The 19,840-nt window shown below is 44.2% G+C and overlaps 2 protein-coding genes across 2 annotated transcripts in view; one reads left to right on the top strand and one right to left on the bottom strand.

The window, feature by feature from the left end:
* Positions 1–19,840, top strand: part of hcn2 (hyperpolarization activated cyclic nucleotide gated potassium and sodium channel 2) — a 162,090-nt gene that overhangs the window by 103,471 nt on the left and 38,779 nt on the right. The window lies entirely within an intron of this gene.
* On the bottom strand, positions 1,148–19,370 carry bsg (basigin (Ok blood group)). The gene is made up of 8 exons (XM_062959557.1): positions 17,901–19,370; positions 15,202–15,361; positions 10,339–10,427; positions 8,271–8,407; positions 7,449–7,725; positions 2,778–2,802; positions 2,089–2,158; positions 1,148–1,900 (listed from the first exon to the last, which is right to left on the bottom strand). The coding sequence occupies exons 1-7, from the start codon at positions 18,319–18,321 to the stop codon at positions 2,101–2,103; spliced, it is 1,167 nt and encodes a 388-aa protein (XP_062815627.1). The 5' UTR covers positions 18,322–19,370; the 3' UTR covers positions 1,148–1,900; positions 2,089–2,100.

The raw sequence follows: 19,840 nt of genomic DNA, 5'->3' as shown, positions 1-19,840 counted from the left end.
CGAGATATGATTGAGATAATTGGCGGTGGAAACTGCAGGACACAAACATAAAAAGGCTCCTGCGGAAAGAGACCAGGAACTGGGCTTCTATCCCAGTCCTCTTCGGAAATCAATGGTTGTTCCTATTACTTTGAAGCTAAGTCCCCAAGGAAGAGTTAGTCCTCCTTTCAACAATCACTTGCAATGGCTGTCCGTTTCTATAACTACTCACTGCCTACTTGAGGCCCAACTGTCTAACCTTCCTCCTCTGGTCTGCCTGAAGGCCAATGGTCCAATCTTCCTGCCCACCTACTTGCTCTCTTTCTTGCGTCCTCGCCAACATTAACCCCAGCCTTGCTCTTCTCAAAGCAGAGCTCTGCGAGAGAGAGACAGATTGAGAGTTGTCTCATACTCAGCTATAAGCGAGGGACGCAATTGCGGGTGGCGCCAATCTCTTAGGGATGCTGTTGAAGCGCTCCCGGTTCAGCGCCGAAAGAGGTGGGCAAACAAAAGTTTACCTCTCTACTTAACCAACATTAACCCCAGCCTTGCTCTTCTCAAAGCAGAGCTCTGCGAGAGAGAGACAGATTGAGAGTTGTCTCACACTCAGCTATAAGCGAGGGACGCAATTGCGGGTGGCGCCAATCTCTGTTGAAGCGCTCCCAGTTCAGCGCCGAAAGAGAGGTGGGCAAACAAAAGTTTACCTCTCTACTTAACCAACATTAACCCCAGCCTTGCTCTTCCCAAAGCAGAGCTCTGCGAGAGAGAGACAGATTGAGAGTTGTCTCACACTCAGCTATAAGCGAGGGACGCAATTGCGGGTGGCGCCAATCTCCTAGGGGCCGGTTCAGCGCCGAAAGAGAGGCGGGCAAACCAAAGTTTACCTCTCTACTTAACCAACATTAACCCCAGCCTTGCTCTTCCCAAAGCAGAGCTCTGCGAGACAGATTGAGAGTAGTCTCACACTCAGCTATAAGCGAGGGACGCAATTGTGGGTGGCGCCAATCTCCTAGGGGCCGGTTCAGTGCTGAAAGAGAGAGGCGGGCAAACCAAAGTTTACGTCTCTACTTAACCAACATTAACCCCAGCCTTGCTCTTCCCAAAGCAGAGCTCTGCGAGAGATACAGATTGAGAGTTGTCGTAAGAAAGAACAAAGACCAGACATGGGTAAAGAGACCAAAGAGTCTTGCTTTATTTGGAGACAATCAAGTTGTTCAAAAACAAGAGTGAGTGGAAGAGAGGTGGCCAATTTGGGCCCGCAGGACCCTTCTCGGGTTCCGGTCAGCTCTTCGCGGCTCTGGTCCTCCTTTTAGATCTTCAGTGGCACCCAGGCCTTGAAGCATTTGGGGACAAAAAAGAACGGCGGTGGCACAGAACCATTGGTTTCATTTTTGAGCCGTTGTGGCATAATCCTTTAGAGCCAGGAAGGGCAGCAGGGTGGCCAAAGGAGAGAAACTCAATTTCCGAGAAGAGCAAAAGATCAGAGATCAAAGTGGTGGACACATTAAATACAGAGAGCCTTCCGAGAGCAAAGGAAATATATGGCGAGCCCCCTGAGTGTATTCTAGTACCTTTTGACCTAAAAGAAAAAAATAGAAAGGAGGAGAGGGGTGTGCTTTTTGTGCTTAACTCCCCATCTCCGGCCCGTTTTGGCTACGCTAGAAAGTGGTTCTACAGGTTAGTTCCGTTTGAAGAGAGACGAGAGAGAGAAAGGCTTAGCTCATCTGTCTATACAAGAATCGAAATAAAAGAAATGCCTCGGAGTGTTTTCCTTTAAAAAAAAAAAACAACTTTTACTCTACAGACTTTTAACGTTTCTCTGAAAAAGTGAAGTCTTCTGTTCCTCGTGAGGGTGCGCTAAGATTGTCGCGGTGCTACAGTCGGAGAGACGTCTAAGCAAGCTGCTTATCTGGCACGTCACCTGAGAAGGAAGGGGAAAAGACGAGCAAGTGAAGACAAGTGCAGGCTAGTTATTTTATATTCCAGATATGTTACAGGGCAGAGTTGTCATTCCTACATGTAGTGATTTGCTACGGCCAGAACGAATATGTTCTGTGAATATGTGAATATGTGGCTAGGAAATGCAAAGTGTGGGAGGCCCCAGCCTACCTCACTTTCTGCTTAGTTCGCGTTCCTCTGGCGCACATTCTTGTCCTTATGGTTGGTGGCGTTGCTTTTCCTGGAAGAGCAAAAGAAGAGGGCTGTCGAGAGCATCCCCATGGAAAGACTCCTAAACAACCTCTAACTTGGCTGACAGAGGAATGCTTCTCCCAAGCATCATCCAAAAAGTCTCCAAGAAGGAGGCGAGGCTGAACAACAACAACAGGGCTATCTGGAAGGTCAGCAGATGAGTCTGACGCAAGGCTCATACTGCATTCCAGACCTGCCCTGAATCGGTATCCCCCACTGGCACTGCCAGCCTCGGGTTACTGTTAGGAGAGACTCCTTTCCGAGTCTTATCTATTCCTGCTTCTCAGAATTGGAAGAAACCCACATCCATCCCAACCCCAGGAAAAGCACCATCAAAGCACCCCTGACAGATGGCCATCCAGCCTCCAAAGAATCAGCCTCCACTATGAGGCAGAGAGTTCCACTCTTGAACCAACCCAAACACAGCCTAGGCTTGACCAAAAAGAGTGCGGCTCCATTTGGTCAGGCCTCGTAGCAGCTTCCACTACACTCTGAGGCAGAGAGTTCCACTCTTGAACCAACCCAGACACAAAAAAGAGTGCGGCTCCATTTGGTCAGCCCTCGTCTCCCAATCCCAAGATGCATCGAGAGACGTTGTTCATACTCACAGTGGTGCAGAGCCTCCATCGTCATCTTCAAGCCAAAGGGGACCATAGGAAGGAGAAGAAAAAACAGTGTCAGGAAAGATGTTCATTCCGAGCAGCACAGAAAACCCTTGCCCACCTGCCCGCCGCTAGACAAGTCCACACGTACAAACAGAAGGGTCATTTTGTACCAAAAAAAGGCCTTTCCCGGATAAATCAAAGGTCTAGAAATGGGCGGCCAGGACTGGGATGGGCGGAGTTACGAGCTCTGAGACAGGGCTGAGCATCTATCCCTCTCCTGGGATAACAAGTCTAACAAGTGCCTCAGGGGAGATATACAGAGGCTCAGCCCTGTCTCAGGCTCTTGGGAAGAGGCCCCGGCCCCACCCCTAGCCCCGCCCTTTAGTCCTAAAAGGCCACTCAGGAGAAGTATAGAGGCTCAGCCCTGTCTCAGGCTCTTGGAAGAATGCCCTGCCCCTTTCTCTAGCCCCCCCCCCCTTTAGTCCTAAAAGGTCTCTCAGGAGAAGTATAGAGGCTCAGCCCTATCTCAGGGCTCTTGGAAGGATGCCCCGCCCCTTTCCCTAGCCCCCCCCTTTAGTCCTAAAAGGTCTCTCAGGAGAAGTATAGAGGCTCAGCCCTGTCTCATGCTCTTGGGAAGAGGCCCTGCCCCCACCCCTAGCCCCGCCCTTTAGTCCTAAAAGGCCTCTCAGGAGAAATATAGAGGCTCACCCCTGTTTCAGGCTCTTGGAAGGAGGCCCCGCCCCTTTCCCTAGCCCCGCCCTTTAGTCCTAAAAGGCATCTCAGGAGAAGTATAGAGGCTCAGCCCTATCTCAGGCTCTTGGGAAGAGGCCCCGCCCCCACCCCTAGCCCTGGCCTTTAGTCCTAAAAGGCCTCTCAGGAGAAGTATAGAGGCTCAGCCCTGTCTCAGGCTCTTGGAAGGAGGCCCCACCCTTTAGTCCTAAAAGGCCTCTCAGGAGAGATATAGAGGCTCAGCCCTATCTCATGCTCTTGGGAAGAGGCCCCGGCCCCACCCCTAGCCCCGCCCTAAAAGGCCTCTCAGGAGAGATATAGAGGCTCAGCCCTGTTTCATGCTTTTGGGAAGAGGCCCCGGCCCCACCCCTAGCCCCGCCCTTTAGTCCTAAAAGGCCTCTCAGGAGAGATACAGAGGCTCAGCCCTGTTTCATGCTTTTGAAAGAGGCCCCGCCCACACTCCTAGCCCCGCCCTTTAGTCCTAAAAGGCCTCTCAGGAGAGATATAGAGGCTCAGCCCTGTTTCATGCTTTTGAAAGAGGCCCCGCCCACACTCCTAGCCCCGCCCTTTAGTCCTAAAAGGCCTCTCAGGAGAGATACAGAGGCTCAGCCCTGTTTCATGCTTTTGAAAGAGGCCCCGCCCACACTCCTAGCCCCGCCCTTTAGTCCTAAAAGGCCTCTCAGGAGAGATACAGAGGCTCAGCCCTGTTTCATGCTTTTGAAAGAGGCCCCGCCCACACTCCTAGCCCCGCCCTTTAGTCCTAAAAGGCCTCTCAGGAGAGGCCTTTTAGGGTCCACCTTCCAGCTCACAACCTGCAGCCACGTACGAGTCAACAAATAAACAAGCAAGCAAGCAGAAACAAAGCACAGAATGGAGTTCCAGACCCAACACCGACGACTTTTGAGTGGACAAGAAAAATACAGCTGGTTTTGCAGAAGAGCAAAAAGAGGCCCTTCCGTCTCAAACACACGCAACCCACAATCTAGGTCCTGACACTACGCAAGCCCTGGGCACACAGCTGGCAAGACGACGGGCCGGAGCCGACTCCTCGACTTACCGAAAGCAGTGAACACGCAGCAGGAGAAGGAAGGAAAAGAGTGCAGAGATAATGCCAGCAAGGAAACTAGACCTTTTCTGATAGTCGCTCCCTAAAGAAGCCTGACTGCTCGAGATAATGAGGAGGAAATTTGTCGACTATAAAAAGGACACCCAAGGAGGTTGTAAAGAAAAGGCAAGGCAGACTCAATGGCCTGTGATAGGACACATAGTAAAGCAGAACGTCCTTGAATCTATATATATAAATGAGTGATGGCATCACGGCGACCCACAAAACAACTAAACTACAGGCCCCCCAACCTCGAAATTTGACAACACAACCCATCATCCACGCCTCTAGGTTGATACAACAAAAAGCAAAGAAAAATAAAGTCCTAATTAGAGGGAGAGAAATACTTGTTTTTATCCAATTGCTGCCACTTAGAAAGCTCTAAGCTCTGCCCACTTGGTCTCCTAGCAACCCACTCAGCCCAGTGTTAATAAAAGAATAAAAAAAAATACAAATACTGTAATACAATAAAAAATAATTAAAAACACTAAAAAAAATTAATACAATAAAATACTATAACAAAATAACTAAAAATAATACGACAAAATAATAAAATATAATAAATAAAAAAGATAAGTTACCATAAAATTAATTTTAAAAAATACAAATAAAAATTTCACAACAACTTTTAACCAATAGCACCACCACTTTGCCACAGCAACGCGTGGCCGGGCACAGCTAGTTAATAATATATTAAGTGACTTTGCAGAAAATACACAAAAATTAAGGATTTACGAGGACCGTTAACTAGCAACTTGACACAGGTGCTGTTTCGGGGGGCCGTGATTTAAACCCCAAATGGGAGCTTTACTTTGCTTGAGAACTATGACAACTGTCTTTCAACTCTTTTATGTCCCGAAGAAAGAAAGATAGTGCCGACAGCAGGCTTCCCCGTTCCTTTAAGACAGGCCTCTGCAATCCGCGGGCGTCGAGCTTGTTGCTACTATTACATTTATTTTACTCTATTTTTATTATTATTAACACATTTATTATTTCACTCTGATCTTATTATTATTGCATTTATTATTTTACTCTATTACATGTATTATTTTCCTGTATTTATTATTATTATTATTACATGCATTATTTTCCTGTATTTTTTATTTTTATTTTATTTTATTATGACACAGCAAACAAGATAGACATGCTGGATTTCGTATCACAAAATCACAAGTCGAACACTTCCCAAGTGTCTAGGACTGTTATTATTATTGCATTTATTATTTTACTCTATTATTACATGTATTATTTTCCTGTATTTTTTATTATTATTTTATTTTATTATGACACAGCAAACTAGATAGATATGCTGGATTTCGTATCACAAAATCACAAGTCGAACACTTCCCAAGTGTCTAGGACTGTTACTATTATTGCATTTATTATTTTACTCTATTATTACTTGTATTATTTTCCTGTATTTTTATTATTATTTTATTTTATTATGACACAGCAAACAAGATAGACATGCTGGATTTCGTATCACAAAATCACAAGTCGAACACTTCCCAAGTGTCTAGGACTGTTATTATTATTGCATTTATTATTTTACTCTATTTATTATTACTTGTATTATTTTCCTGTATTTTTTATTATTATTACTACATGTATTATTTTCCTGTATTTATTATTATTATTATTATTATTATTATTATTATTATTATTATTGCATTTATTATTTTACTCTATTATTACATGTATTATTTTCCTGTATTATTATTATTATTATTATTATTGCATTTATTATTTTACTCTATTTATTATTCCTTATACTATCTTCCAGTATTTATTATTATAGTAGTCTCACTTATCCAACATAAACAGGCCGGTAGAATGTTGGATAAGCGAATATGTTGGATAATATAAGGAGGCATTAAGGAAAAGCCTATTAAACATCAAATTAGGTTATGATTTTAATTAAGCACCAAAACATCATGCTATACAACAAATTTGGCAGAAAGAGTAGTTCAATACGCAGTAATCCTATGTAGTAATTACTGTATTTACGAATTTAGCACCCAAATATCACGATCTATTGAAAACATTGACTACAAAAATGCATTGGATAATCCAGAATGTTGGATAAGCGAGTGTTGGATAAGTGAGACTCTACTGTATTATTATTACATGTATTATTTTCCTGTATTATTTATTATTATTATTATTATTATTATTATTATTATTATTATTATTGCATTTATTATTTTACTCTATTATTACTTGTATTATTTTCCTATATTTATTATTATTATTACATGTATTATTTTACTCTATTATTATTAAAAGGATACATAAGCACATTTACATTGAAGAAGATGAGAATAATGATTTGATCAGAATTGGACAGTCTTATCTTAAATTTGAGCTTGATGTAAATATTCAAAAACATTGAATTAATTAATGTAATTTTATCGGTATCTATTTTTATTTCTGAAATTTCCCACCCTCGGCTTATACTGGAGTCAATGTTTTCCCAGGTTTTTTGTGGTAAAGTAAGGTGCCTCGGCTTATATTCGGGTCGGCTTATACGGTATTTCCATTCAAGAGAAAGCCCAGTAGCTGGGCAGACAAAGGCACTTGCTGCTAGCAGCGTTGGTTGTGTGTCTTGTATGTTTTTAATTTTGTTATATTTTAATTGTTTGGCCCCATGTATATACGGTACATGTGGGTTAAAGTCCACTGATTTTGGGAGATGAATATGTCCTTGGTGGGGTCAATGGTACAATTCAAAAGGAGGCCCAGGAGGTCCTTTTAAGGTTAAAACCCACTACAGAATTCTTAATAAGAGGACCGATCTCTGTTGCCTTTTGGACATCCAACCTCTTTGCCGGGACTCTTACCGTCGGGGACCTCGTTGGGCTTTCTGCGTTTCTCGTAGATGAAAATGATGGTCACGAGGATGAGCACCTCAGCCACGATGCCCAGGAAGGGCCACAGGGCGGCCAGGCGGCTGCGCACCCGCAGGGACACCACAGCTCCGTCTTCGCCCAGTTCGTTGGTGCCGTTGCACCTGTACTCGCCCGGGTCCCTCTCGATGTCCAGCGAGACGATGCGCAGGTCGGTCCTGTTGTCCATCGATTTGATAAAGAACCGCTCCTCCGAGCCATTGACGATGGGCTGGAAAGGACAGTCAGGAAAATTGGCAAAAGAGGTGCGAGTAAGGCTCGGAGAGATCGAATGAGTTAGAATCGGTTTAAGAATCAATACTGGAATCAGTACAAGAAAACCGCACTACAAACTAGAGCAGAATCAGTACAAGAAAACTGCACTACAAACTAGAGCAGAATCAGTACAAGAAAACCACACTACAAACTAGAGCAGAATCAGTACAAGAAAACTGCACTACAAACTAGAGCAGAATCAGTACAAGAAAACCACACTACAAACTAGAGCAGAATCAGTACAAGAAAACCGCACTACAAACTAGAGCAGAATCAGTACAAGAAAACTGCACTACAAACTAGAGCAGAATCAGTACAAGAAAACCGCACTACAAACTAGAGCAGAATCAGTACAAGAAAACTGCACTACAAACTAGAGCAGAATCAGTACAAGAAAACCGCACTACAAACTAGAGCAGAATCAGTACAAGAAAACCGCACTACAAACTAGAGCAGAATCAGTACAAGAAAACTGCACTACAGGGACACCAAGACACTCACCTTGGGCGTGCCATCGTCCATCTTGAACCAGGTCCAAAGGGTGACCGGCGGGTACGAATGAAGCTTGCAGGTCAGCACCGCCGTGTCCCCCTCGTTCGCGTGCTCTGACTTCTTATAGGCCACGATGTTGGGTTTAACTGCCGAAAAGGAAAAGAGATGCTGAGCAGATCATGGCGCTGTCGGACAAATGAGCAGCCAGCTCCGCTCCTCTATAGATGGATTTGTAAGCCACTCTGGGAATCTTTTGAGCCGAAGGAAAGGCTATAAGCATACTAAATTAAAATACGGGTTGCTGAATATGCTATGCTCACAAAAGGTGATGTGACAGCAAGCCTCTGCTCACCTCTGGTGAGCAAAGGTGACTCAGGAAGGTATGTATCATTCCACCATGTCCACTGTGTCCAAATAATAATAATAGCTGGACAACATCAAGCATGAACATGTGAAAACTGTGGTCAGCAAAGAATACACACAAAGGGTCAGTAAAATTCTCAAAAGCAAGCTCAATGGAGGCAACACCATCAAGGCCATAAACACTTGGGCCATACCTGTCATAAGATATACTGCTAGCATTATAAACTGGACACAGGCAGAACTGGACAATTTGGACAGAAAAACAAGAAAACTCATGACCAGTCATCATTCACTGCACCCTCGCAGTGATGTTGACCGGCTCTATCTGCCTAGAAGATCAGGGGGCAGAGGACTCTTACAAGTAAAACAAGCAGTCCAAGAAGAAGAACATGCCCTGGCAGAAGATGTAAAGCAAAGTGAAGAACCTGCTTTGATTGAAGTCAAAAATCAGAGACTCCTCAAAACACAGCAGACAAAGAATCAGTACAAAAAAACCGCACTACAAACTAGAGCAGAATCAGTACAAGAAAACCGCACTACAAACTAGAGCAGGATCAGTACAAGAAAAACGCACTACAAACTAGAGCAGAATCAGTACAAGAAAACCGCACTACAAACTAGAGCAGAATCAGTACAAGAAAACCGCACTACAAACTAGAGCAGAATCAGTACAAAAAAACCGCACTACAAACTAGAGCAGAATCAGTACAAGAAAACCGCACTACAAACTAGAGCAGGATCAGTACAAGAAAAACGCACTACAAACTAGAGCAGAATCAGTACAAGAAAACCGCACTACAAACTAGAGCAGAATCAGTACAAGAAAACCGCACTACAAACTAGAGCAGAATCAGTACAAGAAACCCGCACTACAAACTAGAGCAGAATCAGCACAAGAAACCCGCACTACAAACTAGAGCAGAATCAGTACAAGAAAACCGCACTACAAACTAGAGCAGAATCAGTACAAGAAAACCACACTACAAACTAGGGCAGAATCAGTACAAGAAAACCGCACTACAAACTAGAGCTGACCGCTGGCACAACAAAACATTGCATGGAAAGTTCCTTAACAAAATTGAAGGAAACACTGACAAGGAGAAGACCTGGCTCTGGCTCACGAATGGGACCCTGAAGAAGGAGACAGAAGGCCTGATCCTTGCAGCCCAGGAGCAAGACATCAGGACAAAGGCCATTCAGGCCAAGATCGAAAAATCAGCTGATGACCCAAAATGCAGACTGTGCAAGGAAACTGACGAAACTATTGATCATATCCTCAGCTGCTGTAAGAAAATTGCACAGACAGACTACAAACAGAGGCACAACTATGTGGCCCAAATGATTCATTTGACCACCTCCCAGCAGTAAAGAACTGGTGGGATCAGAAACCTGCAAAAGTATTGGAAAATGAGCACGCAAAGATACTGTGGGACTTCCGAATCCAGGCTGACAAAGTTCTGGAACACAACACACCAGACATCACAGTTGTGGAAAAGAAAAAGGTTTGGATCATTGATGTCGCCATCCCAAGTGACGAAAAACAACAGGAAAAACTCAGCCGCTATCAGGACCTCAAGACTGAACTTCAAAGACTCGGGCAGAAACCAGTACAGGTGGTCCCGGTGGTGATCGGCATTGTCGAAAAATGGCCCCTTTGCTTCCATTACCGAAAAGCCGACCGTTTTTGAGAAAGGAAGCATACTAGTAAAGTTACCTTTCACATAGACGGTGCTTCTTGAGATGGGCTCTGTCTCAAAGATGCAGTGGTATTCCCCCGAGGTTTCATGATCCACTTTCGGGATCCTGGGGGGGAAATAAAAACAAACCAATATGTCAAGGAAGCAATGAGCCAGGCCCATGGCATTATATCAACTACAACAACCATGAACTTCAAAGATTATCTGATGTATATGTGGCCACCATACATACTCGAGTATAAGCCGACCCGAATATACGCCGAGGCACCTAATTTTACCACCAAAAAAACTGGGAAAACATTGACTCCAGTATAAGCCGAGGGTGGTAAATTTCAGAGACAAAAATACAATAGAGTCTCACTTATCCAACACTCGCTTATCCAACATTCTGGATTATCCAATGCATTTTTAGTCAATGTTTTCAATACATTGTGATATTTTGGTGCTAAGTTTGTAAATACAGTACAGTAGAGTCTCACTTATCCAACATAAACAGGCCGGCAGAACGTTGGATAAGTGAATATGTTGGATAATAAGGAGAGATTAAGGAAAAGCCTATTAAACATCAAATTAGGTTATGATTTTACAAATTAAGCACCAAAACATGTTGTACAACAAAGTTGACAGAAAAAGTAGTTCAATACGCGCAATAATGTTATGTAGAAATTACTGTATTTACAAATTTAGCACCAAAATATTACGATATATTGAAAACATTGACTACAAAAATGCGTTGGATAATCCAGAATGTTGGATAAGTGAGACTCTACTGTAATTACAACATAACATTATTGCCTATTGAACTACTTTTTCTGCCAAATTTGTTGTCTAACATCATGTTTTGGTGCTTCATTTGTAAAATCATAACCTAATTTGATATGTAATAAGCTTTTCCTTAATCCCTCCTTATTATCCAAGATATTCGCTTATCCAACGTTCTGCCGGCCCGTTTATGTTGGATAAGTGAGACTCTACTGTATTACATACATATATTATATTATTAGCATAGCACAATATAAGCATTATATATTACCACTGTAGTGCAATATTATTAGTAATATTACATGTAATATATAATACTCAATTATAACAGTGTATCATTATATTGCATTACATTATAATATTATTATCAGTATTATATGTATATACAATATATTACTATTAACATAGCACAATATAAGCATGATATATTACTATATTGTACAATAACACTATATGGCAATATTATTAGTAATATTACATGTAATATAAATATACCATTATAATAGTGTATTATTATATCATATGACATTATAATATCAATATTATATGTATATACAATATATCGTATATACTCGAGTATAAGCCGACCCAAATATAAGCCGAGGCATCTAATTTTATCACAAAAAAACTGGGAAAACATTGACTCAAGTGTAAGCCGGCCCGTTTATGTTGGATAAGTGAGACTCTACTGTAGATACCAATAAAATTGCATTAATTGAAACGTCAGTAGGTTAAATGTTTTTGAATATTTACATCAAGCTCAAATTTAAGATAAGACTGTCCAACTCTGATCAAATCATTATTCTCATCTTCTTCAATGTAAATGTGCTTATGTATCCCTTTGAATAATAATAGAGTAAAATAATACATGTAATAATAATAATAATAAATACAGGAAAATAATACATGTAATAATAGAGTAAAATAATGAATGCAATAATAATAATAATAAAATCAGAGTGAAATAATAAATGTATTATTATTATTACAGTAGAGTCTCACTCATCCAACATAAACGGGCTGGCAGAACGTTGGATAAGTGAATATCTTGGATAATAAGGAGGGATTAAGGAAAAGCCTATTAAACATGATTTTACAAATGAAGCACCAAAACATCATGTTATACAACCAATTTGACAGAAGAAGTAGTTCATTACACATTAATGCTATGTAGTAATTACTGTATTTACAAATTTAGCACCAAAATATCACGATATATTGAAAACATTGACTACAAAAATGCATTGGATAATCCAGAACCTTGGATAAGCAAGTGTTGGATAAGTGAGACTCTACTGTACTGTATTTACAAATTTAGCATCAAAATATCATGATATATTGAAAACATTGACTACAAAAATACGTTGGATAAGCAAGTGTTGGATAAGTGAGACTGTACTGTACAGGAAAATAATACAAGTAATAATAGAGTAAAATAATAAATGCAATAATTATAAGATCAGAGTGAAATAATAGTATTATTATTGATGTATATGTGGCCACACAACGCAGTAGCCATTATTATTAATAATAATAATAATAATAATAATAATAGAGTAAAATAAATGTACTGTAATAGTAGCAACAATAATAGAGAAAAATAATAAATGTAATAATACCAATAATAATAAAAATAATAAATGTACCATATATTCTCGAGTATAAGCTGACCCAAATAGAGAAAAATCATAAATGTAATAATACCAATAATAGATAAAAATAATAAATGTACCATATATTCTCGAGTATAAGCTGACCCAAATATAAGCCAACCGGGACCCTCGCCTGAGTATAAGGCGAGGAGGGTTTTTTCAGTCTTTAAAAAAGGGCTGAAAAACTAGGCTTATACTTGAGTATATACAGTAATAATAATGATAATAAATACAGGAAAATAATAAATAATAAATGTAATAATAAATAGAGTAAAATAATAAATGTAATAATAATAATAAGATCAGAGTGAAATAATAAATGTATTAATATAATAGTGAAATAATAAATGTATTAATATAATAGTGAAATAATAAATGTATTAATATAATAGTAAAATAATAAATGTATTAATATAATAAAAAATAGAGTAAAATAAATGTAATAGTAGCATATATACAGTATATCCACAAGGGATTCGGATTTGGGGCAGACGTTGTAACCCCTTCAACACTATTTCTCCGAATATCCAGATTACGTGGGACTAAGGCTCCCATCTTCACTGACTGCGAGGTTGTCAACTTACTGAAGTTTTGGACTTCAACTCCCAGAATTCCTGGCCATTGGACAAGCTGGCTAGGGCTGCTGGGAGTTGGAGATTTGCAGCTTCACGTGGCGCTCGATTTTTACATCACAAGTCCTCCATCTCCCTTCAGCAGCATAGTCAATACTTGGGTGATGTGAGGGGTCCGATGAGACCACGCAGCTTTCCAATGAATTCTGATGTACAATAAGAAAGCTTACTACAACCAAGCTGGAGAACGGATCCAACGCAAAAAGCAGAACGGATATTCCATTCCAGCTCAAAATACTTTCCGGAGCTTTTAGAGCACATGGCGGGAAATAATCCGCCCTGAGCCTAGAGGGAACCCAGTGACTGGCGTTTCAATCGGGACTGGATGTCATGGATTATCGGTCACATTGAGGGGTGTCTATGGAGCAAGGATTGCACTGCCAACAAAACTCGCAAGGCTTGTGTTGCCCCGTTCACTACAGCTCCCCCTCTTCTACCCCCCAGAGAATCGAGGGCATCCAAGGCAGGCCACGGGGGTGTAAATACTTTAATCCTTTCCCCGGTTGCTATGGGGAAGGAAGCACGTCGCGTGGAAAAGGACGTGACCGGCTGGGCCTCTGCCAGCAGGGAGAGAGAAAGCAAGCGAGCCAGTGAGCGAGGGGAATCCGGAGACCTCATGCCCTCGCAAGGAGGGTGGCCTTTCAATGACAATGAGCCCCGCAATATAGAAAGGACACGCTCTAATTGGACAAAGAACAAGAGACACACAGTTTGATCCATTCTAGAGAGCTTTAAAGCAGTGATTCCCAAAGTGGGCCCTACCGCCCCCCCCCCCCCCGGTGGGCGGTGATGGCACCTATTAGGTCATGGAGGCGGGGCCTCTTCCCAAGTGCCGGAGACAGGGCTGAGCACCTGAGGCGCCTGTTAGGACAAAGGGGGTGGAGCTAAAGAAGTGGGCGTGGATTCTTCCCAAGAGCCTGAGATAGGGATGAGGATCTTGTTGGGACACAGAGGCGGAGCTAGGAAAGGGAGCCTGAGATAGGGCTGAGCCACTATACCTCTCCTGAGAGGCCTTTTAGGACTAAAGGGTGGGGCTAGGGGCGTGGCTTCTTCCCAAGAGCCTGAGACAGGGCTGAGGATCTATACCTCTCCTGAGGCTCTTGTTGAGACACAGAGGGCGGAGCTAGGGAAGGGGGTGGGGCCTCCTTCCAAGAGCCTGAGACAGGGCTGAGCCTCTATACCTCTTCTGAGAGGCCTTTTAGGACTAAAGGGGTGGGGCTAGGGGCAGGGCCTCTTCCCAAGAGCATGAGACAGGACTGAGCCTCTATATACCTCCCTAAGGCACTTGTTACAACACGGGGGCGGGGTATAGAGGTTCAGCCCCATCAGGCACTTGGGAAGAGGCCCCGCCCCCTCCTCTAGCCCCACCCCCTGTGTCCTGCCAGGCGCCACAGGACAGGGATAGAAGCTCAGCCCTATCTCAGAGCTCGTAACTCCACCCATCCCAGTCCTGGTTGACAATTGGTGGCCCCGCCCACCTTCCCCTCGCAGCCCTGCATCTTGGACTAAAGAAGAGGCTCATCCCCGCCCTCTTGAGCAAGAGCCACACCCACCCCTCTAAGCCACACCCCTTTCCAAGGGGGCGCTGAGTCATATTTTTTTCTGGAAAGGGTGGTAGACCAAAAAGGTTTGGGAACCACTGCTCTAATTGGAGGAAGAAAACAGGACTCTCCTCCTGAGACAAAAGAACAGAGAGAGACACACTGATGCCACGCTTCTCCGGTTTGATCCACACTTGAGAGCTCCCACTAAGTGCTCCTCTCTCTACTTAAAAAGGCAGTAAGCAGGATTAAAAATGAACATCGAACACATGCCTTAGTCCATGAAGACTTACATGTATGAGGTAGAATCCGAAGCGGTCCCGTTCGAATCAAGCTTCATCCCCTCCTTCATCCAATAGCGGCCTTTGACAGGTGATGGTGGCTCACTTATGTTGCAGAAAATGAGCACATCTGAGCCTCCAGTTACCTCCGGAGTGGCTGAAATATGAGCCCCTGTTCGTTTTTTGTGAGAAGAAAACAAATAAAAAAGATGGATTACTTCCAACGAGAAGGAAAAGGGTCCCCGCTGGCGGTGCAGAGCTCAGTCATCGGGAAGCTCGGAAAGAGGAACTTGCTTTGTAGACAACATTAAAATCAAAGTCCCGAGACATTGCGCCAGGGTTAGGTAACTTGCATCTCTCAGTCTCAATCCAAAGACTGAACAAGTACCGACATCGACACTCTCTCGCCCCCCGGGGCCTGTGCAAACATTCTGTTCCCACTGCCAGGCAATACTGTCTGTCATCGACGTTCTTCCATCCCAGGCAAATGCTGTCACGTATAGTTTTCATGCTCTGATGCTTTTGGGGTTCGTTCAACGCTGTCAGAGCCTACTTTGGACTGAAAGCAGCCCCTCGACACAACAACGTGGAAGGAGCCTTACCAAAGGTCACTTTGGAAGCTGACCAAGAATGGTCACTTGAGTCAACAACAGTAACCAGTTCTATTCAAGTTGAGGGACTTGAAGGCAAGCTCGTTGCTGACAAATCCCGTTCCTGCCATAAACACAAGGATTCCCCGGCCCATCCAGCCCTTCCTCCCAAGGATAGGAAAGTATGCAGAACTGAAAGACCCTCTTGTGAGTTGCAACGTGTTTTCATTTGCCTACAAATACACCATCTGTTCTTAAAGCTTCTGATAAGAATGCTCATTTTCAAATGCACGTGGAGAGCTCGAACATTTGCTAAGGAAGCCTAGCCGATTCCAGAGCATTCTCCGTGGTAGGAAACCTCAAGACGAGGGACCACGTTGGATCCTTCTAGATTAAAACAAAGGCTTCCCATCCTGGGTCTAGAGCAGTGATTCCCAAAATGGGCGCTGCAGCGATCCAGGGGGGCGGTGATGGCACCTATTAGGACACGGGGGCGGAGCTAGAAGAGTGGGCGTGGCTTCTTCCCAAGAGCCCGAGACAGGGCTGAGCATCTATATCTCTCCTGAGGCGCTTGTTGGGACACAGGGCGGAGCTAGGGAATGAGGCGGGGCCTCCTTCCAAGAGCCTGAGATAGGCCTGAGCCTCTATACCTCTCCTGAGGCGTTTGTTGGGACACAGAGGGCGGAGCTAGGGAAGGGGGCGGGGCCTCCTTCCAAGAGCCTGAGACAGGGCTGAGCCTCTATACCTCTCCTGAGGCACTTGTTGGGACACAGGAGGCAGGCCCTTCTTCCAAGAGCCTGAGACAGGGCTGAGCCTCTATACCTCTCCTGAGGCACTTGTTGGGACACAGGGGGCGGGCCCTTCTTCCAAGAGCCTGAGACAGGGCTGAGCCTCTATACCTCTCCTGAGGTCCTTGTTGGGACACAGAGGGCGGAGCTAGGGAAGGGGGCAGGGCCTCCTTCCAAGAGACTGAAATAGGGCTGAGCCTCTATACCTCTCCTGAGAGGCCTTTTAGGACTAAAAGGTGGGGCTAGGGGCGGGGCCTCTTCCCAAGACCCTCCGTATACCTCCCCTGAGGCGATTGTTAGAACATGGGGCGGGTTATAGAGGTTGGGAAGAGGTCCTGCCCCCCGTGTCCTGGCAGGCACCGCAGGACAGGGATAGAAGCTCAGCCCTGACTCAGAGCTCGTAACTCTGCCCATCCCAGTCCTGGCTGCCCATTTGTGGCCCCGCCCACCTCCCCCTCCCAGCTGCATCTTGGACTAAGTGGGAGGCTCAGCCCTGCCCTCTTGAGCAGGAGCCACGCCCACCCCTCTAAGCCACACCCCCTTTCCATGGGGCACCGAGTCATATTTTTTCTGGAAAGGGGGCGGTAGGCCAAATTAGTTTGGGAACCACTGGTCTATAGCATGCATTTAAAAAAAATTGCTTATCTGTCACCTCTGATTTTCAAAGCAAGGAATCCTTGGCAACCTTGCAAGGACTCGTTTGAAACCACTTGAAATGGAGAGAGAAAGGCAGCAGGTGAAAGGACTCCCCGGTCAACAATCCAGAGGAAATTTTTACCACATTCATACTTTTTTGCTGGAAAATATGGACTTTCAGCTCTGCAGCGATTGGAAGGGGGAAGCAATGAACCAACTGGTTGTCGAACAGCAAATGACTGGTGTTGCACAGAGACACAACGGCCATTTCAAAAATGGTTGCAATTACCATAATCACCGGTTTCACCCACTCCCACAACTTGAGCCCCGAAGGTTGGAAGGAAAGCAAACAAGAAGCAAAGGTGCCGCTACACATACACATATATTCCGGAAGAAAACATGGAAAGATTTGAAAGGAAAAGAACTGGTTTACTAGCGGTTACTGGAAGCACAAGCCTAGGAGAAAAGAGGCAGCCATTCAAGCACCTTGGATCTTTTATGGGATCTTCTAAAGGATTTACAACCTTTTTTGAGCAGGTTCCTCACCAATGGTGAGAGGGATTACGGGAGCTGGGGGACCTCTTTGATGTCTACACAAGTCGGGACAGGAGTGCAGGTGGGTTCTCACAGGACATGGATGAAAAGGGGGGCACGCAGGTGTGCCAACACCTGGGGGTGGGGTGGGGTGGCCACTCACGCTCAATGACAATCACGTTCGCCTGGGAACGGATCCACTTGATTTTGGGGCTCTTCGACAAGTGGTTGCGATTGGGGTCGTTGCTCGCCCGGCACTCGAACGTGCCGGAGTCGTTGAGCGTGAGGTTGGCGATGGAGATGGTACTGGTGGAGTGCTGCTTGTAAGTGGCGTTGATTTTGACCCGGTCCTGCCAGGCCCCGTCCCAGAGCTGGACGGCCGTCTCGTTGGGCTCGGCCCCTTCGAACCACCACTGGATCTCTGGGATGGGGTTGCCGACGGCCTCGCAGTACAGCTCCACGCTGTCCTCGGTCTGTTTCTTTTGAGACAGCGGTGACTTTATAAAGCCAGCTAAGAGTCGGAGAGGCGTTAGTGGAAAGCATGAGTGCAAAAGAATGCAAAGACAAAGATTAGAAATAGACATGATCACCACTGTTGCTTCTGTTAGGACGAGTAAGAGAAAGTAAACAGAGCCCGAGAAGCCCCCCAGCCTTAGCTTATCCCAGCTTTGAGGAGACGGGATGGGGCCAGAGGCAGCGAGATCTGAGATGGAAAAGGCTATAACACAACACAAGGGTTATGGGCCCAGTATGCTTCTGCTGCGCAACTCTGTTCATGTAGCCTTTCTGGAACCAAACTCATCACATAACAGGTGTGTTCATCATCTACAAGATCGTAGCCTCCAGTCACATTGCTTTGTCCATATATGGACCCAGAATATACAAGAAGAGATGAACAAATTCTAAGCAGGAGAAAAAGTCTGGTTGTTCATACTACTTGCTGAACCTGCCAACCCTAGCATTTCCACATCTACTGAGTGTTTTGCAAACAGCAAGCCCCACTTAGGTCATCGCATACTTCCCCAAACAGTTTTTGAAGATACAGTAACGTGAAACAAACAGAACACAGGTCGTGAAAGATACACAAACATCACAGCTCCAAATGTATACGAAAAATGCCAATACGAAAAATGCTAAAAACACAAGATTATGGGTGTTTTTATAAAGTAATAAAGACCCCTACTTTTCACAACTTTCAGATCACGGGAGCATGGAAGAACCACCTACAACCCACTTAAACTCCAAAATCTTCCCAATTTTAGGGACAACTGTGACCAATGCCATGTTTGGCGATCTTCCATCAGACCTGGAAGTCTCTCACTCGTAAGGTCTCCATAAGTCAAAGTTGACACAGATTATGGGTGTTTTGATAAAGTAATACCCCTACTTTTCACCACTTTCCGATCACGGGACCATGGAAGAACCACCTACAACCCACTTAAAACTCCAAAATCTTCACAATTTTAGGGACAACTGTGACCAATGCCATGTTTGGCGATCTTCCATCAGACCTGGAAGTCTCTCATTCGTAGGGTCTCTAAAAGTCAAAGTTGATACAGATTATGGGTGTTTTTATAAAGTAATATCCCTACTTTTCACAACTTTCAGATCACGGGACCATGGAAGAACCACCTACAATTCACTAAAACTCCAAAATCTTCCCAATTTTAGGGACAACTGACCAATTTCATGTTTGGCGATCTTCCATCAGACCTGGAAGTCTCTCATTCGTAAGGTCTCCATAAGTCAAAGTTGACACAGATTATGGGTATTTTTATAAAGCAATACCCCTACTTTTCACAAGTTTTAGATCACGAGACCACCTACAACCCACTTAAACTCCAAAACCTTCCCAATTTTAGGGACAACTGTGACCAATGCCATGTTTGGCGATCTTCCATCAGACCTGGAAGTCCCTCATTCATACGGTCTCCATAAGTCAAAGTTGACTTGATGGCAGTTAATGACAACTCATTACGGGAGATTGAGAGACACGATAACTGGAAGACATGAACAGCGACGTCTCTGCCAACTGTGTTGACGACGCTGCACAGCTTAGCCATTGTCGGAGAGACGTTGGCTCTCCACACAAAGCCAGCCGGT

This window comes from Anolis carolinensis, unplaced genomic scaffold, assembly GCF_035594765.1.
Source record: "Anolis carolinensis isolate JA03-04 unplaced genomic scaffold, rAnoCar3.1.pri scaffold_7, whole genome shotgun sequence".
Lineage (NCBI taxonomy): Eukaryota > Metazoa > Chordata > Lepidosauria > Squamata > Dactyloidae > Anolis > Anolis carolinensis.
The sequence above is the reverse complement of the archived record's forward strand: the minus strand, read 5'-3'. Positions and strand labels throughout refer to the sequence as shown.